Genomic DNA, 26,437 nt, shown 5'->3' on the forward strand with positions numbered 1-26,437 from the left:
GGGTGGCAGAGGATGAGATGGTTAGACAGTATCACCAACTCCATGGACAATGAATTTGAACAAACTCTGGGTGACTTTGGAGAAGGCAATGGCACCCCACTCCAGTACTCTTGCCTGGAAAATCCCACGGACAGAGGAGCCTGGTGGGCTGCAGTCCATGGGGTCGCAAACAGTTGGACACGACTGAGCAACTTCACTTTCACTTTCATGCATTGGAGAAGGAAATGGCAACCCACTCCAGTGTTCTTGCCTGGAGAATCCCAGGGACGGGGGAGCCTGGTGGGCTGCCATCTATGGGGTCACACAGAGTTGGACACGACTGAAGTGACTTAGCAGCAACAGCAGCAGCAGCTGGGTGATTTTTGAAGGACAGGGAAGCTTGGTGAGCTGCAGTCCATTGGGTGGCAAAGAGTCCAATGTGACTTAGCAGTTGAACAACAACAACATCAGTACAAATCTTCCAGTGCATCCCCCCACCCTCCCCTCCCCAGCAAAGTCTTTTGCTTCTTTATTTCTTATACTTCCTGAATATCTGCCTCCCACCCTGTCCTCACGCCACTGGTTTCCATTCTAGGGACTGGTTTCTCTGCAACCCAAATTCATCCCCTTTCTATTGCTGTCACCTATTTACCTTGGTTTTCCCTGAAATCACATTTGCTCAAGTATTTTTCCTTCTGAAACATACTAAACAGTGATTATATTTTGATGGCTGGATTGCTAGTGGCTTTTGTTTGCTCTTGATGCTTTTCTGTATATTCTGAGCTTTTACTGTACATATGTATTATCTACTGCAGAAAAAGAAATAGTACAAAAAATCATTTTTTCTTTTAAACATAGACTACACTGAGCAGGTACTACAAATGCCAAATACAAAAATGTGTCCTTATGCTGTCAAATATGTGCATTTTAAAAGAAGATAATAATGATTATGATTTATTTTATACTCAGAAACTGCTAGGCTCTTCTACAAGTGCTTTACATATAGTTGCTTGTTTTAAACTTCACTTTGACCAGGGAGGGGAATGTTTTCATAATTGCTGTTTGGAAGATGAAGAAACTGAAACTCAGGAAAGTGAAGGATCTTATCCTAAGTCAGTAGGCTGGTAAGAGTGAAAGGAATGAGGTGAACTGTACAAGGAGTTCATGAGTATTTATGTTTCCACCAAGACACCTACTCTGTTTCCCCAATGAGAGTTTACATTAAAAAAAAATTTAATAATATATTTTATTTAACCCTATATGAAGTTGAAAGTTGTTAAGAGAATACACCTGAAATTTTATCACCACAAAAAGAAATGTAATTATATATGAGGACGGAGGTGCTGGCTAACCTTATTGTGTTAATCGTTTTGCAATATATACATGAATCAAATCATCACATTGTACACCTGAAGCTTATGTAGTTACATGGCCATGTCTCAATAAATCTGGGATATTTTTAAGTGAAAAGGAACAAATAGCAAAAAAGACATTACAGTAAATAATATAAAATTATGACTAGAAAATTATCATCTGTGGCTAGAATATTCACTAAGGGAGCCACCTGCCACATGTGGCCATTCAGTGCTTAAAATATGCTGTAAGTGGGAAGTCAATCATGTTATGAGGACTTACTGTGAAAAAAAAATGTATAAAATCATATTAGCAACCTTATTTGACTACATGTTGAAATTAGAATTTCAAAAAATTGAAAATTAAATTTAAAAATTTACATAGAAATAAATTTACAAAAATAATAATTTCAAAATGTAACCAATATTACTAATATGATTTTATACATTTTTTTCCACAGTAAGCCCTCATAACAAGATTGACTTCACACTTAGAGCTCATGTTAAGTGCTGAATGGCCATAGGTGGCAAGTGGCTCCCTTAGTGAATATTCAAGCCACAGATGATAATTTTCTATTCATAATTTTATATTATTTATTGTAATGTCTTTTTTGCTATTTGTTCCATTTCATTAAAAAATAATCACAGATTTATTGAGACATGGGCATGTAACTACATAAGCTTCAGGTGTAAAATGTGATGATTTGATTCATATATATATTGCAAAATGATTACCACAATAAGGTTAGCTAGCACCTCTGTCCTCATATACAATTACATTTCTTTTTGTGGTGATAAAATTTCATATCTACTCCCTTAACAACTATCAACTTCTACAAAGTGAGAGCATACAGGAGCTTGCCTTTCTATTGCATGTTACAGTTTACAAAAGATAGGCTCATGTTTTTGACCTGAGATGTTCATGCAAGTCACAGAGCAGGTACTATTATTTTTATCTTAATGATGCAGGGAGCTTAGGGAGGTTAAGTGGCTTACCCACAGCCAGAATTTTTGCAAGTAACAAAGATACTTGGCAAGTAACAAAGATACTTGGCATCTGGTCCCATCACTTCACGGGAAATAGATGGAGAAACAGTGGAAACAGCATCAGACTTAATTTTTTGGGGTTCCAAAATCACTGCAGATAGTGATTGTAGCCATGAAATTAAAAGATGCTTACTCCTTGGAAGGAAAATTATGACCCACCTAGATAGCATATTCAAAAGCAGAGACATTACTTTGCCAACAAAGGTCCATCTAGTCAAGGCTATGGTTTTTCCAGTAGTCATGTATGGATGTGAAAGTTGGACTGTGAAGAAAGCTGAGCGCCGAAGAATTGATGCTTTTGAATTGTGGTGTTGGAGAAGACTCTTGAGAGTTCCTTGGACTGCAAGGAGACCCAACCAGTCCATTCTAAAGGAGATCAGTCCTGGGTGTTCTTTGGAAGGACTGATGCTAAAGCTGAAACTCTAATACTTTGGCCACCTGACGCGAAGAGTTGACTCAATGGAAAAGACTCTGATGCTGGGAGGGATTGGGGGCAGGAGAAGAAGGGGACGGCAGAGGATGAGATGGCTGGATGGCATCACTGACTTGATGGACATGAGTTTGGGTGAACTCCGGGAGTTGGTGATGGACAGGGAGGCCTGGCGTGCTGCGATTCATGGGGTTGCAAAGAGTTGGACATGACTGAGTGACTGAACTGAACTGAACAAAGATAGGGGCAGAAAGCATGCTTTCTGGTTTCAAATCTGAAGTGTGCTTTCCACTATTTACTTGATAAAGATGGTTTACACACTTTCTGTGTTGTAAATAATATTCTTAAGAGATAATCTGTTAGTGCAAAGATGGAAAGGTTGAAAAGGATGTTGAAGTTAGAGGTAACACTTCCTATATATTTTTATGCTTCTGGATGTAATACATGCATTAACATGAAAAAAGATAAATGATTTTGTGTTAATTAGGTCACTTGAATTGTAGATATCTTCTAGTGTATTTTCCGAGTAAGTGAAATTAAATAACTGTGTAAGTCTAGTTCAAAATCCAGTTAAAGAACAGTGAATCTGAAATATTTCAAAGAAAATGAAAATTCTTTCCCTGGTTCTCAAAAATAAAAATGAGTTTCCTTTCCTTTTCATTTTATCTAAATATGCCTACCCTGAGGCATATGAAGGAAAAATTTCCTTCTTCCTAACTACAAATATAGTTTAAAAAGTTTATAGCATACATTGAATTTTCATCACTTGAGCTCACAGCAGGAACTTCAACCTTTATCATGTTATATGTAATAACTGTAGTTGACTATACTAGAGTTCAGGTAATGATTTTAGGCACTGGTTTCTCAAGATCTCCCACATTTCTTGTTAAAGTAAGAAAAAAAGTAAATTTATGAATAATATAAAAGTACCAACATGTCAAAGCAGTAAACTAAATTTCCCTACATAAAAATAACCTACAAAATACTATTTTATTTTGTTAGTGCTGTGTATAGTAACATACTTTGAAAATTTATCAGAAAAATTCCAAAAATAAAATTAAAATATCCTTTAATAATCAATTCCAATTTTATCTGTGTTGTCATTTCTATGGTTCCTTTTGCTTATTTGTTTTTGCTTGCAGCATAGAGGTCAATTAAAAATACACATATACCTCTAAAAGGTAAATAAAAGTTAGTAAAAATGAAAGCAGTTTTTATTAAAATTACCTGTTCATTATTAATAAAATTGAGGACTTTTTTTTTGCATTGATGATGCAGATCAAGATTAGTTTGATAATTTTAGGATATTAAGTTTATGTTAAAAGACAAATGATGACTCAATTTTTTCTTCAGTTAGTTCCATTTTTATATGTTCATTAATGTGTAAGAGAATGGAACATTTTAATTCCTTTGATTTTTAAGCCCAGTTTCAAAGTAAAAATGAAATAAAATAGTTTTAAAACAGAGGGAGGGAAATCTCTAATGCTCTAACACCAGTCAGAAAAAAAATGAATTTATCACTATGCAAGAGCAAAATTACATTATATAAAGCACTTTACTCAATTGTGCCAGAGACCTTTTCTTATTTCTTGGAACATCTAATCTCATTTCAAAGATTCAGAACTTAGATGGCTCATTTACACAAGGCCACCATGTGGAAGCACAGAGATAATCATATGCCTAGTTTGGCTGAGGTCCCTATAACTTGTGTTATGATTTATACCTTGTTCTTTTTGACTCAGGGAAGCTCTCATGTGCCCTAGTGGTAAATGAGGCAAAAGCTCTTGCCTGTATTATGCGACATCTTATCTTGAGATAATCTAAAGTCATCTTGGGACTCCCCTGGTGGTCCAGTGGTTAAGAGTCTGCCTGCCAATGCAGGGGACATGGGTTCAATCTCTGGTCCGAGGGGATCCCACATGCTGTGGAGCAATAGTGCCAGCGGGTCAGAACTACTGCAGTCTATGCATCCTAGAGCCCATGCCCCACAACCAGGGAAGCCACTGCCATCAGAAGCTGTACAGAAGCTTCCACTTGCCGGAACTACAAAAAGCCCAAGCGCAGCAATGAAGACCCAGAAGAGCCAAACACAATGTTTTTAAAAAAGAGTAATAACTTTTAAGAAAGATGTCTTCATTGTGACCATAAGTTTTGGTTACATATTGATCTAAATTTTAAAGAATAAAACAAGTTTGAGGGGCAGAGAAGCTCAAGGTGAGGCAGTATGGACGCTACGGAAAACAGAACTGATGAGCAGTATATAGACCAGTGGAGGTATGGACACAGACTGCTTAGTTCAGCTGCCATTCCTGAGACCTGCACGAACAACATCCTTTAGCCTTAATTTCCTCAACTGAGAAGTGGGCACAATATTCACAGAGCCTACCTCAAAGAAGGGCTGCTATGAGGAAGAGAGAAATTAGTAAGTGCAGAATTCTTAGAAATTTCTATGGCTCAAGATCTTCTAGGTCTGAGGATTGTATAAATTTGCCAGGTCATACTGAATCCAAACAGTATCATGAGAGGTTTCTACACTCAATTATAAGCTTCTGTAGGGCATCACCTATCTTTGAGAAAGTTCTTAGATTAATATCTATTACTGGTTTCAGTCTTTCATTCTGGATGTTCATTCTTTCAAGAGCAATTCTTATCACTTATATGAATACATGAATATAAGAACAAAACAGTTTTTGTTCAGTGGCATTTTAAACAATAATTATCTAAGAGAAAACATGACTAAGTTCAAGCCTTCCTAAGCTGAGTATAGGTATCAGATCGCCTGGTCTTCAATTGGCAACCATAAGTCTTCACCTGTTTTTCATATAGGGCTCTCCTCTATATTTTACATTTTTGAATGTTGCCTAATGTCCTTAAAGGTCTTTTTTTTTAAATTTTTACTTTATTTTACTTTGCAATACTGTATTGGTTTTGCCATCAGTTCAGTTCAGTTCAGTCGCTCAGTCATGTCCAGCTCTTTGCGACCCCATGAATTGCAGCATGCCAGGCCTCCCTGTCCATCACCAACTCCCGGAGTTCACTCAGACTCACATCCATCGAGTCCATGATGCCATCCAGCCATCTCGTCCTCTGTCGTGCCCTTCTCCTCCTGCCCCCAGCATCAGAGTCTTTTCCAATGAGTCAACTCTTCGCATGAGGTGGCCAAAGTACTGGACTTTCAGCTTTAGCATCATTCCTTCCAAAGAACACCCAGGGCTGATCTCCTTCAGAATGGACTGGCTGGATCTCCTTGCAGTCCAAGGGACTCTCAAGAGTCTTCTCCAACACCACAGTTCAAAAGCATCAATTCTTCAGTGCTCAGCCTTCTTCACAGTCCAACATCAACATGAATCCGCCATGGGTGTACATGAGTTCCCAATCCTGAACTTCGCAGATCTGAAACCTGCATGCCACACATAGCATAAAGCTTGTGGCATCTCAATACACAGGTTATATATATATATATGAAAAGAAAACTACCACTATGTGATAAGGATCTAAATATCATCCTTCTGAAATAACAGCTTTCTGTTGTTCATATATTCATCATAGGCCAAGCCATCTTGTAATGATCCTGTAATCCAAGCCTCTGTTTTCACCTTAATAAAAATTGGTTGAAGATACACCTGCCTCAAACTTTCCTCATCACCTTCATTTTACCTGATACCTTGAGTTTCCCTGCCTCTCACCTCTCATCATTTGAAACAAGCAGGAAACATTCTTTTGTATATCAGTGTGCACAGGCTGCCATAACCAAATGCTATACACTAGGAGGCTAGATAATATAAACATTTATTTCTAACAGCTCTGGACATCAAAGATGAGGGTTCTGGTGGATTTGGTTTCTGGTGTGGGGACAAAGGCCACCAATCCTATGCTATTAGGACCTGTATTTGTGAGACCACTTAACCTTAATTGTCTCCTGAAAGTCCTGTCTCCAAGTAAAATTGCCTTTGGGGTTAGGGTTTCAACATGGGAATTTGAGTATAGACAATTTAACCCAAAGCACCCTGAAAAGTCAAAGAACTATTGTAGCTTTGTGAACAAAAAGGAGGTGAGAGCGTGTTAGTTGCTCAGTCATGTCTGACTCTGCAACCCCACGGACTGTAGCCTGCCAGGTTTCTCTGTCCATGGGTCTCCAGGCAAGAATACTGGAGTGGGTGGTCATTCCCTCCTCCATGGAGTGTTCTGGACCCTGGGATTTAACCCAGGTCTCCTGCATTGCAGGTGGATTCTTTACAATCTGAGCCGCTAGGGAAGCCCCCAAAAGGAGATGGTGTGAGTTTATTTTGAACTATGTGGCCATGATTTTGTAGAGTGCTGAGGGCAGCAATCATTCTTTTCTTACAAAGCCATGTGAGGAAATACGGAGGGGACATAGGTGTGTATGAATGCAGAGCAAGAACATAGATACTAGGCATGATTTAATGGTCTGATTTCCTACTCCTAAATTTTCCACTTCAGATGTATTTCTCTGAAGTACATGAATAAACTCATAGAAACACTTAGAAAAGACAAGAAAATCAATCTGGGTCAGAATTTACTGAAGCCAAAAAATAGATGAAAATGTATCCTCTCCTCACTCTAATCCTTCCAACATCTCAACTTTATGATCACTTTTGGTTCCCACTCTTGCTAGCTCCCAAGTTTTAGCATCAGGGAAGTGTTCTCTTCCTGCAGTGGAAAGCCCTCCAGCCAGGAAGAGAGCAAATATGAACACCATCTTCCCTCAAGGAGCTGCTCATGAGTTTCAGGATTGTTGATGTTCTTGACGAGTTCTTCAGTTTCCCTAACTTATCCTATCTTTTCTTCTGTTGCTCATCTTTGTGATTATCCTTCAAACCCTCTTCAAATTCACCTCACTTCTCTTGAGTTATGGAACCAATATACTCATTTGGGTCTCATCAGTAGTGAGCATAACAGCAGGATAACCTTACTCTTTTTGAAAATAGCTGGCAAAATTTCAAAACAGAGAGGCACGACACTTCCTCACATCATCTCAGCTGCTATTTCTTATTCCAGGAGAGTCTGTCTCTCAAAACTGCAACTAACCACAAGCCTTCAATTATTTTTGACATCAAATCATCTTGAACTCGAGTTTAAATCCCAGAGTGTTGCTTCTTGAAACTTTAATTCTCTTAAATGCCACAGATTTACTGCACCCCTCCCAATTGCTTGGCCCATGCATATGCAAAATTCTCTGCAGGATGAATGACACCACCATCACAGAGCCAATTTCTTCAAAAGAAAGATGCATCATTTTTTCCCCTGCTCGACAAATTCCAGTCTCTAAATCTAAGGGATATTAAATGTTTTGCTCAAGATGCCTAAAAGTTTGGTCATCTTTCAGATTCAAGAGAAAGAACCTGGAACAGCTTCCAGGGAACTAGCCTAGAGGAAACTGACATAAGATACTGGTGACATTTGAAACTCCTAATACATTTTGAGATAGTTGCATCCCCTGGGGTCTCTTGCCTCAGGATCCTTGTCAAAACACTGGAATAAGTACTCTTTGATTTTATTACTTCACAATTGATCTTTTCAGACACTTGGTCTTGAGGGAAAATCTTCAAATGGCGTGCCTTAGCGGGCTGTAAGCCCTGAGTCTAAAAGGGGACCTTTCATTTCTCATCAAAATATGGAGAGAGCCAATTCTTTCACTGCTTATATGCACCTCCAAATTAGGAGACATCATCATGACTGCATATAAAACATTTAGAGTTCATTTAAAATTATGACTATTTTCTTCATAGAAGCAATATTTAAAACTTAAAATGTTTAAATTACTATATGATGAGATCCCCAGGTAGACAGAAGGAACATGGCTTAATGTCACTCTAATCTATCTTCAGATAACTGCTTAGTAGTTACACCCTCAAGCTGACATTTAAATTAAACTGAATACATGGACCATATTATCTATGTCTCTTGGCTAAATGATGAAAAGCTTGTAGCCTCTGACCTTTAAAATATTTTCTTTTTTGGGGGGTAAGACTCAGGAAATGTTCAAACAACATGTTAAATAACAAAAAAATTCTCTGAGCAAACACAAATCATATTCATAATATTTTCAAAAATTACTCTTATAATTAAAACCTTTCAATGTCCTTAATCGCACTTACCAATGCCTTTCTTTACTAGGATATGGGCTCCTAGAAGGACTTCCTGGGTGGCTTAGCGGTAAAGAATCTGGATGTGATGCAAGAGACGCTGGTTCAATCCCTGGGTCTGAAAGATCCCCTGGGAGAGGGCATGACAACCCCTCCAGTATTCTTGCCTGGAGAATCCCATGGACAGAGGAGACTGGCAGGCTACAGTACATAGGGTCACAAAGAGTAAGACATGACTGAAGCGACTTAGCATGCATGCATGCGTACATGGGCTCCTATACATTTACAATGAAATCCAACTGCTTCCCGGAAATCTTGAAGTGGCCCTTCAAGCCCCTCTGCCCAGCTTCATGGCCTTGGATGATTCCTCACCTGAATGGGATTACTTCCTGGCTTTTCCTACCCTAGAGTGGCTTCCTGTAGCCCTTGACAACTTCCAACTGAGTCTGGTATATTTTCCTGAGTGATGCTGGTTCCTTAATTCTTTAAGTCCCCTGGAGGAGGAAATGGCAGTCCACTCCAGTATTCTTGAATACTGGAAAATTCCATGGACAGAGAACCCTGGCAGGCTACAGTCCATGGGCTTGCAAAGAGCTGGACATGACTGAGCACAGCACAGGGACCAAGAAACCACTTGCTAACAGAGGGTGTCTGATTTTATGGCTGTTCTCAGCTGAGGTCTGAGCATCTTCATGACTTCAACCTCAGATCCTCTGCAGAGTTCCATCAACTCTCTGGATTCCTTTCACTTGTATTTATATATATTTTAGTATTTTGTTATGAACAGATAAATTAGTAATAAACACATACTAAAAAGTTTCAGCCACTCACTACGTGTCACACAAACATTTTGAATTTTTAGGACTACTAGTAAAAACAACAATATGCAACTCTTTTCAATGATGGTACTTTTCCAAAGCAGGAAAAAATTATTTACTGTGAATTTCCATATAAGGGGTAATTTTTGAGAAACACAGTCCTATTTTAAGTGCTTTTTTAAAGATAAGAAAGTAATTTTGCATGAAATCTGCTCAATTTATGTTGAAGTAGCCCCCCCACCTTTTTTGGGTAATCATTTTGCCAAGCTGGGATCAATTTAGGAATTTCAACTATTATATCTCCTAAAACTAGCTTTCATGTTAAGTTGGAGAAACAAACTGGTAAGTGAATCCATGGGATGCTGGGTGTTATGGTAAAAGGTAATGTACAGACTTCGAAGAAAAAGAGAAGTTCACCCAACAACCCCTCAGAGGGAGAAGAGGGGTTGATGGGTGAACTTCTCTTTTTCTTCAAAGTAACATGACCCTCTGAGCATTTTTTAGAACCAAATGAGCTTAGAAGCACCAGCAGAGTTCTTGTCTTTTCTCCCTTTACATGCTCTCATTTCCAGAACTTGAATTGCTTTAAAATAATACGAAATGCCACCAAATCTTCACCAGACAAGTCCTGAAATCCAGACCACCTCGGACCTTCTGGAGACCCCTCCCAATCATTTCCCTTGGAGACCACCTAAGAACCCTAGATTCTTCATGTTCAAATCCTATTCATGACTTCCCTTCCATTACCAAGTAGAGGTAGTGGAGGTAACCCCACTACCCCAAGGCCTACTTCTAGGAGCAATACCAAAACTGCTCTTTACATACATAGATCCATTCTCCCTTTTCCTGGAATAATAAATCCCTCAGATATCTAGCTGGTCACATGATTACCTTCCCTGTAGTGAGGTGTGATTATGCAAGAAAGAGAAATGTTCCCTTCTATGCTCATTCTTTCCCATTCTGTTGACAAAATGTAATCCTTTCCCTATCTATTCCTTTTCACAGAAAAGCCAAATTCATCCTTCTAAAAAAAATCCTCAGATTAGGTCACTCTGTTGCTCTGCTAGGGTTCAGGGGAGGCTGCCCCAGAATGTGCCACTTTGGCACATAGATTATGTTCATCTGCAGACAATTAAGGCCTAACAGTCTCACGAAGAGTTTTTTACCTCCCACTTAATCACCTAAAGAATTTAGATGGACGATTCGGTCCAGGAAACGAACCATCACCAGGGACAGTGATAAGAGTGTAATCAAGTGGTATAAGAAGCTAGGGGGAGCCTGGAGGGCTTATTTGTTCAAAATTATTGCCTCCACCTGGCGTGGCAAACACTTGTTTACCAAACATTTGCTCTTTCCACTCTCCTGTGAATAATATTCCTTCCCTCTGAAGCCCTAGACCACTCCTCTCTTCTACTGAGCTCAGGGTGGCACACAAGTATCAGCTGCCTGTCTGAGAGCTTCTCACATCTACATGAGATTTCTATACATATAAAGTTAATTTTGTTTTTCTCCAGTTAACCCATGTTATGTCAATTTAATTACTAAACTAATCAAAAGAACCTAGAAGGGTAGAAGAAAAATCTTCCTCCCTTCCAGTTCAAAGTCTTACAGTGGCTTCCCAGGTCCATTAGTAAAACATCCAAGGTTCTTACCATGGTCTACTCAGCCTCACTAAGTAGCACTGGAGCCTTTTTGATGCTGGTTCCCCTAGCTGGGCTTCTTGTGATTTCTCTTCCAATATGACCTTAACAGACCTTACTAAAAAGGACTTTCTTGAACACTTTCTATAGAAGAACACTGCCCCCTACCATGATTCTCTGTTTCCTTAATACATTTAATAAGACTGATTTCCCTTGACATTGTATATTTACATATGTTCCTTCTGTCTGCCCCTTAACTAGAATATAACCTTTAAGAAGGCACAGACTTTTCCATTTGCTGTCATAACCTCAGCACCTAAAAGAATGTCTGGCACAGAGAATGTAGTCAATGAATATTCCAGCTTTAGGATCTCTCAGAAAGAGGAAGCATATTCTTTTTGAAGACACAGTACATGTTTGATAAAGTGTGGAAGTGAAAGTCACTCAGTCATGTCTGATTCTTTGCAACTCCATTGACTATACAATCCATGGAATTCTCCAGGCCAGAAAACTGGAGTGGTAGCCTTTCCCTTCTCCAGGGGAATCTTCCCAACCCAGGGATCGAACCTAGGTCACCTGCATTGCAGGCTGATTCTTTACCAGCTGAGCCACAAGGAAAGTCCAAGAATACTGGCGTGGGTAACCTATCCCTTCACCACTTCACCAGCGGATCTTCCCGACCCAGGAATTGAACCTGGGTGTCCTGCATTGCAGGTAGGTTCTTTACTGAGCTATCAGGGAAGCCCTTGGTGAAGTGCAAGAGATTCCAAACACAAAATAATTTCTCTATATTTGTGGAGTGAGTTGAGGTTTTTTGTTTGATTTTTATACCCTTTTTATTTTCTCTCAAATGTTTTTTTCTCTTTTTGGCAGCACGATCTTAGTCCTCTGACCAGGGATCAAACCCATGCCCATTGCATTGGAAGGGCAGAGTCTTAACCACTGGACTGCCAAGGAAGTCCCAAGTTTCTGTTTTTTCAATGTAGCATTTTCAAAAGTCTAATTCATGGGTGCTGCTATTTCATATTTTTTTTTTCCACTAACTAAAACCACTCTAACCAGAGATATTTACATTTTTATTCATGTTCTTATCACTGTTTTATACAAATGTTTACTTAACCTAAACTTGAATGCAGATCTCTCTGTGTACAACAGAAGTGCTCAAAGTCAAGGCAACAATTGGCTCTATAAATATTTTATTACTCATCATTCTTCTTGCGACTAAAATTTATGACACTTCAATACAGAATCTTCCCTTGGTGTGTGGGGGGGTAATACTGAAAAAATCTCATTTTTAATTTTTCAACAAGGCAAATTAGTGACATTCAAACAAATCACATTTTTATTCTAATTGTTACTAAAAACTCCCATGGAGAGAACTGGTGAGGTCTACATTATTTTGAAACAAATAGAAAAGTATCATCTAAATATATCTTCAGCCTTTATTCTTTGAGCTAAATTTTTAATTATGACTTAACCAATGGTGAATTTAACATAATAGTGGGACCACAGTCATAGGGTCTTTAATTATCAAAAACATGAGAGTAAATAAGATTTCAGGGTAAGATTAACTGTCCTAAGAACACACAATGACTTAAACGACTTTAGAGGTGTCTGTGTTATTGCAACTTATTATGCTCAGTGAGTATCATTCCTTTTTCACCTTGTAACACAAATCCCTCAGAATACCATCAATACTTTGCTACCTGAATTTTAGTTATATACCATGTATAAATCAAAACCCATAAATACCTACAAGTCATGACTTTCTATTAATTTAGTACACATGAGTAGTTTTATATTATTTTAGTGAAAGAATCTTATGAAAAGCGATTAGTATTTTTTAAATATTGAGAAAAGAAAGATCACTTGTTGATTAAAAAAAAAACAAAGAGAAGACTTAAAGTAACTGCAGAATTTTAAACTGAATGTAGAAAAGACTACAGTAAGGCAGACCCCTGAGACAAAACACACTCAAAGACATACCTTCTTTCCAAAATGTAGTGGTAAACTAAGAAAAATAACAGCTTTTTACAATTAAAAACATATAAATTAAAAATTACTTCTCAGCTTTTTGAGTTCATCTATTTACTTATTCAGTAATTAAACAAAGATGTATTAAGTGTCTACTCGAGGCCCCCTCTCAAGTATTGGCAGCATAAAAACAAATATTATAAGATTCTTGCCCATGGGCTGTGTAAACAACACAGCCTCAGCAAAAAGATTATCATGTGGTACACGAGTGTAGCTCACTCTCCATGCACTCATCTATGACTTCAGTTCTCCGCAGGAATTCTTAAAACTCACTTACTCATTGTTTCTGGAATGCTTCCTATGTGTCAGAATGTGGAGTATGTTAACATGAGTCAGGTCTCCTGTTGGCCTGTAGGTGGGGAGCCCTTACTCTGGCATATCAAAGCTGTGTGATCTGGAGTTAGACATTTCAAAGTTTCTGGGGACATCACTTTTTTTCATTTTTCCATTTTATGTCACTCTCTTTGATGTAAATTTGAACCAGTAAGGGCCATGGTGAGGTCTGAACTAAAATCACCATTCTCCAAACTCTTGCCATACCCAGGCATTCCTCTTATATCTCATTGAATCCTTTAAATAGAGTCTGTTCATAAAGTGGGACTGATGACCCTTATTGGCAGAATGAATGGGAAAGCAGAAGCTAAGATAAGTCAAGAGACAGGGAAACACAATCTGTAGGTTTGAATCCAGGTCTTGAATCCAGAGCAGCTGAGTGCAAAACTGATGCTTACATCAACTATACTACTTACTACGTGGACGTACTGCTAAACCATAGATACACCAACATAGAACACTCTAAGTCTTAAAGGATAATCTTAGAATTCAAATAGACAGCAAATAAAACATTTAATATTGTCCTGAGAATGGAGTTTCAATAAAATTGAATAAAAAGTCTTTGGATCTTTGTATGGTAAAATATTTGAGGGAAAAACCCAAGACAATATGTTTGAGTTAACGGAAAATACACATACATATACACACAGAAAGAGTTATACACTAATTATATACATTATTACTTACCAGTTATACTAGTCCCTTCTGCAAATAGCTCCATGAAAAAGCATTCCAATATATATATATTTTTAAAGTAAAAGAAGGTATAAAAACATTTTTTTTCAGACTGGCAACCACTATAGAAGCAGAGAATTTATGGATTACTGCATGATGCATTAACAGTAGTATTTGACGGTGGTAAGAATATAAGGTGGTGCTAGTAGTAAAGAACCCATCTGCCAATGCAGGAGACATTAAGAGACATGAGTCTGATCCCAGGGTCGAAAAGATCCGCAGGAGGAGGGCATGGCAACCCACCCCAGTATTCTTCCCTGGAGAATCCCATGGACAGAGAAGCCTGGCGTGCTATGGTCCACAGAGTCACAAAGAGTCAAACATGACTGAAGTGATTTAGCATGCATGTATTTATATTTCTTGAGTGCAACTGATTAAAAGAGACATTTATATTACTAAAGACAGGTTTTTATAACTTCGTGATATGAAGACCACAGATTTGTTTCCTGTTCCATACTGAACAGTTTGAAACTTAGAATGGATTTAACTATGTAATGAAATGTTTTTTTAAAGTATATCTATTATAAGTATCAATATGTTCTAATTTACTCATAAAGATGATGTTCTGACATTACCACACGGTGTTACTGTTCTGGAACATTCCCTCTCATAAACAATACTGATGAATAACCTCTGAACGCAGTATCAGGGGTACACAGGTAACATTAGCTTCCATTAAAAAATTATTAACAAATAAAGTCAGAAATCAAATATAAAACATGTAGATACTTTCTTAGCAAAAGCAAACCAATTATTTATTCTAGGGCATTAGAGAACACATCTCACAATCCATTAATTTTCCTCCAAATTACTATAATTATTAAAATACAGTATTAGTAAAAAAAAAAATCCAAAATAATGTTCCAGGTAACCCAGCACATATTAGGCAATCAATACAAATTTATTTAATGAATGGACAATATTTGACCTTAAGTGATTCGAATCAGTCCATTCTGAAGGAGATCGATCAGCCGTGGGATTTCTTTGGCAGGAATGATGCTAAAGCTGAAACGCCAATACTTTGGCCACCTCATGCGAAGAGTTGACTCATTGGAAAAGACTCTGATGCTGGGAGGGTTTGGGGGCAGGAGGAGAAGGGGACGACCGAGGATGAGATGGCTGGATGGCATCACAGACTCGATGAACGTGAGTCTGAGTGAACTCCGGGAGTTGGTGATGGACAGGGAGGCCTGGCGTGCTGCGGTTCATGGGGTCGCAAAGAGTCGGACACGACTGAGCGACTGAACTGAACGGAACTGAACTGAACTGATAGCTTTTTTCTTAATACCTTAAATTTTTCCAAGTTCCTATATTAATAAGTAAAGTGGAATGTGAATGACACTATATCTTTTAAAAGTATTAAAGTTTTTGGAGTCACCTTCTGAAACACTACATTTTTCTCTATTTGGACTTTTTCCCAACTAAAAACGGTGAGAGAGTGAAAGCTCAAGTTAATGAAACTCATTCCTAATCTTTTTGGATGCTCCAGAATACTGGGCAAATTAATTTACTGCATCATTTCCCTAGCTGCTAGGAAGTGATCAATCAGGAGGGATTCATGGATCACTTAGTATTTATTCAACATACAATAAAGCATTTGTTTAGTGACTCTTTGTACGGCCATTAGGAAATACTATGATGAATATGATGTTGGTGCCATTACTCAAGGAATTCAGTCTTAGGGGAAAACAATCAAGAAAATCAATAAGTTGCAATACAGAGCTATACGTGCTGGGTAACCATGAAGCTAGCAGGGGTTGGGGGAAGAACATGGTGAACTTTGCCTGGGGAGAAGATGAGCAGGGCATGCGGAAAGGCATCAATGAACCATGGAGATTTCATTTGGATCTTGAAAATGAATACACATTTGGCAGGAAAGGGGGTTCAGTGTACTCCAGGCAGAATGAAGAGTAGATGCAAGCAATTTCCTGTATAATTTTAGGAAACAAACAGTGGAGTGTGGACTATATACAGGAGTCATGGAAGAGAGTATTCTATATGACCTTTCATAGAAACTCAGTTGTGAAACCAGCTGAGTTTCCTCCTCTGTTAAGAGCAACAAACACTGTTTCAGACATTGCCCAATATCCTCCTAGGGAACAAAATCATTCTCAAAATCATTGAGAAGCACTGGTTAGGAGGAAAAGGATTATGCTTTAAGTAAGAAAAAGTTCTGGTATCACAGTTTACCCTTCTTACTAGTAAGCAGATAGGAATGATTCATGACATTATTTTTCTCTAACACATTTTTCTTTGTTATATGTAAAGAAAGGCTATTACTTATCTCACAGGGCAACTTTGAAGATTAAATAAGATATTCTGAAGAGATGATATGTGTTAGGGGACTCAAAGAGGGACTGGCCCATGACAGTGACTTGTAAAATGTGAGATGGGCCAGCAGATTAAAGGGGAGACTCAACTGTGTCAATTGCTTTGCAGTGTACAGATAATCAGATTAGTTTGAAACAGTTTTTGTTAGTTGAAAAATGTCCCAGAAAGATAGCTTTCAGCACCACCAGGATCATGTTTTGTTCACAACTCTTTTTAAATCTTTTTTTTCTAAATAGGAACTAAATGTATTACAACCAGAAGTTAATTCAGAATAACCTCAAAGTCATAATTAACTCATGGAAGTATACCATAAGTTGAGATTTTGGCCACTCATTACTTGGTTCTATTTGACATCATTGTTTTTTTTTTTTTTTTACTACTGTGTGTAGTTTATAATGCAGTATTTGGAAATAAGCTATATGTTAATATAATTATATAAGTCATTTACCAGGAAGATAGAGCTTTATTTTTTAAATGACATTTTAAAATAGATCTATATCAGCTGGTTTTTCAAACTGAAAATGTCTTCAATCTTTTAAGACCAGAATTCATGATACTAGGCATTCTTAACTTGCAAAATATAACTCCTTTTTCTTTTTAAAATAATTAAATTGTGTGCCATGCTTTTAGAAGATTAATCATGACAATTTTTACATTGCAAAGGATTTGATAGAAGATTTAAAATGGGGAAGATTTCAAGAATAGGACGATATAAAACTTGTGCCATGAATCCACAAAGTTGCTATCTTGGAAAATAAGCAGCACTTAAATGGCATCCCACTCCCGTATTCTTGCCTGGAGTATTCCATGGACAGAGAAGCCTAGTGGGCTACAGTCCATGGGGTCACAAGAGAGTCAGACACAACTGAGTGACTAACACACTTATTCTCTTAGTTCAATGGTCTCAAAGAAAATATAGTCTTATTTTTTTCCCAAAAGCTCAAAGAGTAAGAAATTAAAGATACACCTATAAAGTAGTAGCTAATCTAATAAATAAAAACAGTGAAGGCAAACACATAATTTTATGCCAAAGGAAAAAACTATCAAAATTTAAATCAATAAAATCTTCTCAACTTTTATGAGACCCTAGTCAACAATTTTGCAACCTGGGTGGCTGCAGCCCATGGGGTTGCACAGAGTCAGACATGACTGAAGCGACTTAGTCAACAATTTTGCAACTATAGCTTCTACTTGATTTCATAAAACAGCATTTAAAATTTAGTGTTGATAGTGGTAAAGAACAGAAAACAAAATCAAGATCTCTGAGCATGCTGAGGTTCAAAGGCCAATGGAATTCACCATATAAATTCAGACTTCAGTGGTTTTGTTTCAATCGTGTGTGAAGCACAACCGTAAATATAAATAAAAAGAGGCTGATGATAAATACTCATAGTTCAGGACAGCTGTATCTCATTCCTACATCCATGATCCTCAAATATGAGTCCAATGGTCCCATGGTATGATAAGTACTCTTTTCCCTTCCATTCCTGTCAGATATGTAATTTCTCTGTTTACAGAATGAGTATTTAAATGCTAGGCAAATATATCTTTTTTCAGATAAGAGAACTGTTCAACAAAATTTGGCTTTAGCCCCCAATAAACCTAGAGTCAAGTCTGATGGTCATCACAGCAACTGTTGGTCTGCCTAATTGTGATTGATATTTATTTCTCTTGATTCTGCAGTTTTATTTATATTTGTTATTTCTTAATTTTCTATTTCATTGATAATTATTCTGCCTTAATTTTCTATTTCATTCATCTTTTTATAATCTATCTAAAATATTTTAATGTATAAAAAAGCAGAGTACGGATACATTAATCACATTAATCACAAACAAGTGAATAGTGGAGAATGAAAATGTTTAAAGGAAAAAAAAACTAATAATATAAAGAAAGACATGTTTGAACATTAAAGTGGCTAAGTTAAATATGGGGATGTTTCCAATTTAAGAATACTTATAATCAAAGTTATCATTGATCTTATTAATATTCAGATAAAGTAAAATAATCTAAGTGTCTCTCCAATATGGGAATATAATTGAAGGATCCTAAATATATGAAATTACTTATCCTTGAGGCACAGTATGTTGTGATACTAAGAAAACAACTTAATTTCAAAGTGAAATTTCATATCCTTCTGAGAAAAATAATTTTATGTATGAAGGGCTTATATTACTGTTGGCTAATATGATCATCACATCCATTTGGACTATCTAGTCAGTTTCTAAAATGCAAAAGTGAAGCAATGTAAAGCACATGGACTTTAACTGGGTTTGAGCTTTGCCAAGAAAAGTCAATGATTGAATAGATAAGTAGATGGAGGCACAGGAATAATTCAAGCACTTCCTAGAGAGTTTACTTGGGCAGCATATTGCATGATCAGACAACATTAGACTCTGTTCAGTTATAAGTGCAGCTGTTTCTGTACTAGACTACTATTTATTGAAATACTGTAGTATTTTACTGTTAATGTCCCACGTGCCCCTAGCAAAGTTTTTAAAGATAAGGTACCTGAAGGAGTCTTTAGACTAGAACATCCTCTTAACATGGCAGTTAAAAAAGATTTTAAAGATGAAAACTTCAGGGAAGGAGAAAGGGAAGTGAACAGCCATGCCTTAATGAAATCAGGATGAGCTGCTCACCAAAATATTAGATTTGCTGGCCCTTTGACTTTGTCCAAATCCTTTAAAAATGATGCCCGTCTCTCTCTGCTTCCACAGAGCATACCAGATATAATATCAGCTCTGATGAATTACCATTTTTATTTGTCATTATTTTATATATCTAGTTCACTGGCTAAGTCAGTTCCTAGCTTCAGTACAATTTCATCTGCTTGTATCTAAAATTAAAACACATTTGCATTATTCATCGTTCATTTCACAAACATTTACTAAAGTCTAATATGGTTCAAGCATGCAGGATCCTGGAAGAATATATCTTTTGTTCCAAAATGTTCATTCTCAAAAGTCAACACAAAGTGCTAGAGGAATGATAGAATAAGAAAAAAGTCTGATATAATAGTAAATATCTATGACAAACATGCATATTTTTGAAGCCATTTGATGTATACGTATAACATAATACGTATCTTCACAATCAATTCAGCATCTATATTGTTCCTGCCTTAAAATAAACATAAGATACATTTACCTTTTACTTTAGATTTTAAAAAATGAATCCTAATTGGTTTAGGGAACTTCTCTGATTAAAGTGAATAAAAATAATAGTAAAAATACAACATGAGCTATGCTTAACCCAGGGTTCATTTCAGACACTATTAATTTCCTTCTTGATAGCTGTTTCATGTGGTGACAATAAGATAGATTTTAATCTTCCTCTGTCCATATCCCAGGCACTCAGTGATACAAAGAATGTAGAAAAATCAATTTATCTTATTGGAAAAGCTTTGCATGTCCTAATGTAAAACTTTAAAACCTAATGGTCATCACTGCCTGAATCCTTTCAAGCAATTTCTAAAATGGCATGAAAAGAATCTGTGGCCTCATTACAAACCTACTCACCACAAAGAAAAATTATACACATGGCCAGTTCATCTTGATTTCCAAAGGAAAAACAAAGACATCTCATTAACAAGCACTATCCTGTATTTGGGACTTCCCTGATAGCTCAGACAGTAAAGAACCTCCCTGCGATGCAGGAGGCCTGGGTTCAGTCCCTGGGTCAGGAACATCCCCTGGAGAAGGGAATGGTTACCCACTCCAGTATTCTTGCCTGGAGAATTCCGTGGACAGAGGAATTTAACTCTAGGGATGCTTAGTGAGTATGTGCTTGAGCCTATCTCTGTATTTTGTTTTCTACTTGCCCTCCAAAATAAACATTTAGGAAAGAAGTGAAAATGTCAATTGTTTCTTTAGATGTAAGACAGCTCTGCCCAGACATATTATTTGGGTAAGCTAGGACCCTAAGGTAAAGTGGATAACTGTGTCTCAGGCATTAATTCAACACCTCAGGCTATAACATCTTTATTGGTCTCCATTACCTGAATGTCATAGGCACATTTTTGTCTTAACACAACTCCTTGAACTTTTTATAATGTCAGTAGTGAAGCACTGATGGTTTTATATTGAAGAAAATAACTGTCACCTGTATGAAACAAAACTTGATTACAGTGTACACAAGGGGTACAGACATGGACACAAGTTCCACTCAGCTTCAAAGCAGTTTGCATTTATTGATTTATTTTTAAACTCTGAATAAAATAACATCACTATATATCAGAAGGTGTCTTTTATGAAAAGTTTCTGATGCCACCTTATCTTCTTCCCTCGCAATGGGAAGCATATCATCTCCGGTTATGGTGGAGTCTAAAGGAAAGACTCCAGTAACTACCTTTATGGCCCACACCACCTCTACACAGCCATTTTGAAAAAGAAAAGTCTCCACTGCAGCTCAAATAAATAACTCAAATAAATAACTGGATTTATGTTATTTGTTGGTGACAAGGAGGAATTGTGTGTCAGAGCGGCAAGAGAGATGATTCCATGTATAACTACTAACCCTGACAAACACACACCCCTAGTTCAGTTAGTCCGCCTAAAAATTTACTAGCATCAGCTTACTTTGCTGGGTGGATCGTGCAACTAGGAAGAAGTGACATTTAATAAACACTGATGGCTGTGCACTAACATTAATCTTATAATAATGTCACTTCCAGGCTATAACCCCCCTTTGCTCCTGACAGCAGTGTGACATCAGGACACTGACTGGGTGGCAATTTGTAGAAGTCAGGGATGCTTTTGGCCCATGGGTCACTGCCTGTAGGAGTAGGCAGGCAGAAGATACTGTCAGATTAGGCAATAGGCCTCATGTGGGCCTCCCCCATTTGCTTCTGATATTTAATGCTCCAATGACTTAATCCTTCAACAAAGCCTCAACTCAGATTCTTCATTCAACCAAGGTATCAGCTATTATCATCATTGTTATTATTATTGAAGAGGTTTAAGCATGCATTAACTAGGTATTCAATTCTGAAACAGTGACTCTGGCTGTTGAGTGGGGATGGAACTGAACAAAGACGAGAACAGAAATGAGAAGGTGATTTAGCGATGATGGTACAAAACTGTTAAGACCAGAAAGTGGTGAGTATGACTTGGACTCGGGGCATGGCCATTGCCATATAGGGACAGAGGAAGATGTCAGGGCAGTGGTTCTAAACCTTGGTTGCATATCAGAATTATCTGAAGAACTTTCTACAGTTTTGAAGCCCAGCTCTACACTCAGAACTATTGGCTTAATTTTCTGGGTACAGCCTGAGCACCCAGGAAATTGTCTTTTCACACTGAGGCTGAGAACCACTGGGTGGTCACAGCAAGGTTTTGGAGGACTTGATGGGTTAGATGTGGAGAGGTTAAGATGAGGGAGGTAATTTGTATGACAGCTAGAATTTGGGCACAAGCAACTAATTTAATTCATTTCCAGAGAAAGAATATGGGAAGCCCAGATTTTTACGTGAACTCTTCTGATTTTTTGATTTGGCATTTTTTAAAACACATGTATTGATATATTAATTTTGTGTTAAGCAAAAAAAAAAAAAAAAAACCCTATACAATAAACAACCTAAGAGAGCTGGAACATGCAGGTGACTAGTTGCAACTTCTGCCTTAAATCAGGAAGGTTAAACTCTAATTATAGATTTAAGACTTTCAGAGAATGCAGAAGATAAATTCTCTAGAGACTCAGGGAAACATGTCGATTAATTACTTGATACCTTATTAAGAATAAAGGTGACCTAGAGTATTTGGCACATGGCAACTGTGAATTTATTTTCTCCCTCCTTACCTCTCTTCCTCCCTCTTTCTTCCTCTATCCCTCCCTCTAAGGAAGCAAAACATTTTTTTTCAAGGTCATGGGTTAAGGAGTACAGCATAACATTTTTTTCCCCAAGGTCATAGGTTATATCTAATTAAGTCTCAAGGCTCTGCTACTTCCCAAATGTGGTTTTCAGCAGACATTTTGGGAAGGAGGATTGGGCAGGGCAGCTTTACTTTTGAAAATACAATTTATATAGGCTGGATGATTTTCTAAATACAAACCAAAATTTCAAAAGGTCTACAGTAGTCCCCAAAATATTTTGAAAATTAAATACAACAAAGCAATGAATCTTATAATCAAGTATCTCTTAGAGCTAACATACCACTCCCCGCCCCCTGCACACACAGAACACTCATCAAAGTAGTCTGAACTGAATTAAATCAGGAGCTACACAGCTTATATTTCATGAGAATCTAATTTCAGAATATCCCCTTCAAGATAACTCATAAAACAATAACACCTTCAAATACTGTATTTTTTGCCTCTGTGTCATATTTATGTCATTTTTCACCACGGGAATACTTGTTGGAAAAACTAAGAGGATCAAATAATCATTAATTAATTCCCATGTGCAGTCATTTAGTTTAAAATTTGGTACTTAGGTTTGTCTAAGACTGAACTATTCTGGGGAAAAAAAAGCTACATCTTTCTGTTAGATGTTAGACTTTTGGATACTATATTTATAAACATATCAGGGGATCTGTCATATTTCATATACTTGAGTTCAAAAGATTTCTATATTAAATTCCATTATTTTCAGAGCCATATGAGCATGAAATTTCCATTCTCTACTGGCATGAATGTATTCTTAATTTGTATTCATCACACAACAAAGGAAATGAAGCGTATTGAGGAGTCTTGCATGTCATATTATAAACACATGCTCTAAGCAGAAAAGACAAAGATCACCTCTAACACATGAACTTTACTCTTCACAACAAATTCTACTCTTAATCAACAACAAGAAAAGCGGAAATGGATATAACATCCATGGGTCCTCAAAGGATGAGAAAGCAAACACTGGAAGTCTTACATACCTATTCCAGGTAGGATCCTCAAACCAATCCAATGTATCAAAGACTGTGCTGCGTGCTGAACTTTCCTTGTAGAAAGAAACCAGATGCCATGTCACCATGAAAGCTGAAAACCAGAGAAAGGAAAAGTAATCAAATCTAAAACAAGATAAAGGAAGAAGCAGGAAACTTGGGACCACTGAATTGTGAGATGGCATTTTAATGAAATCCCAGGTTTCATAAATGGAGATTTATTCCAGTGTTTCCCCAAATGAATTTCATCAAGAAACCTTTTCATGCCACAATACCTGTTAGCATCCTGCTACAGGAGTGATTCACAGCAGTTACTGGGGCAACGACTTGTGTAACGTACTTCTCCACAAGTGACACATCTCGTAGATATGGTCACATGTTCTCAGTTTGAAACTTTCAATAATTAGGAATACTTTATAAGCTTCCCCATTAAAATATGCACATAGGGCGCATGTATTTATATCACACACAGAAAGCTTGAGTGTTGTTTCTTTCACAAGTTTCATAGCAAATTAGTGAAGAATCATGAACCTGACTAGTACAATTTCTTTCATGGCGGTGAGTATCTGACATTCACTCATCATTTTGATCAATATTTACCGAGTAAATAACAAGAACCAGATATTGGGTTGAGAAAATGAATACGATTTGGTCCTGCCCTCAAAAACCCAAGTCCACTCAAGTAGGAAAGGCCACACTTGGACCCACAGCAACCCTGACGATGAAGTCATTGTGTTCATGGTGCAGACAGGACCCACGGGGCGACACAAAGCAGGGGGTCGGTAAGCTAAGCCTTGAATGGTGACGAGGAGAGGAACAGACAGACAAAGGGAGATTGGAGGCGAGGTGGGGGGAGGAGGGTGTTATTCAGGCAGCATGTTCAAACACAGGAAGCTGTGAGGGAGAATGGCATGTTCTGAAAGCTGCCTTCTATCGGGTCTACAATAATGTGAGGGAACAGAACATGCCCAAAGGAAGTGGCAGAACATCCTTTTACAGATTTAAATAACCACAAATCAGCCCAACAGTACAGACACAAGCACCCACCCAAATAACTCTATACAGTTTGAAACTATTCCCTAACTCCTGTATACATGCCATCTCATCCTGGAGTCACAAGGTTGAGGGACCCACTCAAGGCCAGAAAGTGATTTGTATAAATAAGTTTACTTTTTTAGATTCTGAATGTAAGTGATACCATATGATATTTGTCTTTCTCTGTCTGACTTACTTTACTTAATATGACAATTTCTGGGTCTACCCATTGCTGCAAGTGGCACTATTTCATTCTTTTTAATGACTGAGTAATACTGTTGGTGTTTAGATGCTAAGTCGTTTCTGACTCTTTTGCAACCCCACGGACTGTAGCTCTACCAGGCTCCTCTGTCCATGAGATATCCCAGGCAAGAATATTTGAGTGGGTTGTCATTTCCTTCTCCAGGGGATCTTCCCAACCCAGGGATCAAACTTGCCTCTTCTACACTGGCAGGCAGGTTCTTCACCACTGAGCCATCAGGAAAGCCCATGACTAATATACTTATTTACAAAACAGAAATAAGACTCATAGACATAGGCAACAAACTTATGGCTACCAAAAAGGAATAAAGGGGAGGGATAAATTGGGAATTTGAAATTAACAGATATGAACTACTATATAAATTAGATAAACAAGGACATACTGTGTGGCACAGGGAACTTTACTCAATACCTTGTAATAACCTATCATGGAAAAGAATCTGAAAAATTTCATATATATATATATATATATATATATATATATATATATATATGGAGAAGGCAATGGCACCCCACTCCAGTACTCTTGCCTGGAAAATCCCAGGACAGAGGAGCCTGGTAGGCCGCAGTCCATGGGGTCGCTGGGAGTCGGACATGACTGAGCGACTTCACTTTCACTTTCCACTTTCATGCATTGGAGAGGGAAATGGCAACCCACTCCAGTGTTCTTGCCTGGAGAATCCCAGGGATGGAGGAGCCTGGTGGGCTGCCATCTATCGGGTCGCACAGAGTTGGACACAACTGACGTGACTTAGCAGTAGCAGCATGCATATATATATATATATATATATAATGTGTGTATACATATATATGTAAATAAAACATAATCACTTCTGTACACTGAATCACTACAAATCAACTATATTCAACACAAAATAATAATAAAAGAAACTAAAAGAAAACTTCATATAACTGGGGAAAATATCGATTCACGTAGACAAGTCTAGTCCCCCTCTGTGCAGGGAGAGGGGTGTGTAGCATGTGGTATGACATCCTATTTCGTGACATATGTTTTCCTGATTGCACTGCAGTTCAGACGCCAGGCACAACCAAAGTGCTGCCACCATCAACTTTTCTGTTTCCAGTTTTAGGAAAGCAAGCATGGGGTAGAAAGATTATGATTAGTTCATGTGTTTTCACTCCCTGGGTTTTGATATGTTTAAAAAAGACTTCTCCGTGCAGCCATATTGAAGGCAAGACTGGCGACTGTGTACCGTTCAGCAACCATGGAGAATCTGGTGGTTGTCTACATTCAGCTCTGATCCTCAGATGCCCTCTGTGTAACTGTTACATACAAGCCTTGCTCAGGCCTCCTGGGTTTTGCTTCTGACTTCATCAGCACTTTAATAACTTTGCTGATGTAGTGTGTGGATAAAAGGGCTTTGCACTGTGGCCAGAGGTTGAATTAGTGCATCTATTCAGAAAGGAAGAGAGGCCAGCACTCATTTGTAACATAT

At 37.7% G+C, this 26,437-nt stretch overlaps 1 protein-coding gene across 2 annotated transcripts in view; it reads right to left on the minus strand.

Moving 5' to 3' along the window:
• LOC120860471 (muscarinic acetylcholine receptor M3) overlaps nucleotides 1-26,437 on the minus strand; it is a 392,147-nt gene that overhangs the window by 229,765 nt on the left and 135,945 nt on the right. For both annotated transcript variants that reach the window (XM_040236291.1, XM_040236292.1), the window contains one exon: nucleotides 23,676-23,778. In XM_040236291.1, the coding sequence (XP_040092225.1) occupies nucleotides 23,676-23,773 (98 nt within the window). In that variant the 5' untranslated portion in view covers nucleotides 23,774-23,778. The remainder of the gene's footprint in view (nucleotides 1-23,675; nucleotides 23,779-26,437) is intronic.

The sequence above is a fragment of the Oryx dammah genome, unplaced genomic scaffold (genome assembly GCF_014754425.2).
Source record: "Oryx dammah isolate SB20612 unplaced genomic scaffold, SCBI_Odam_1.1 HiC_scaffold_11077, whole genome shotgun sequence".
NCBI classification, from domain to species: domain Eukaryota; kingdom Metazoa; phylum Chordata; class Mammalia; order Artiodactyla; family Bovidae; genus Oryx; species Oryx dammah.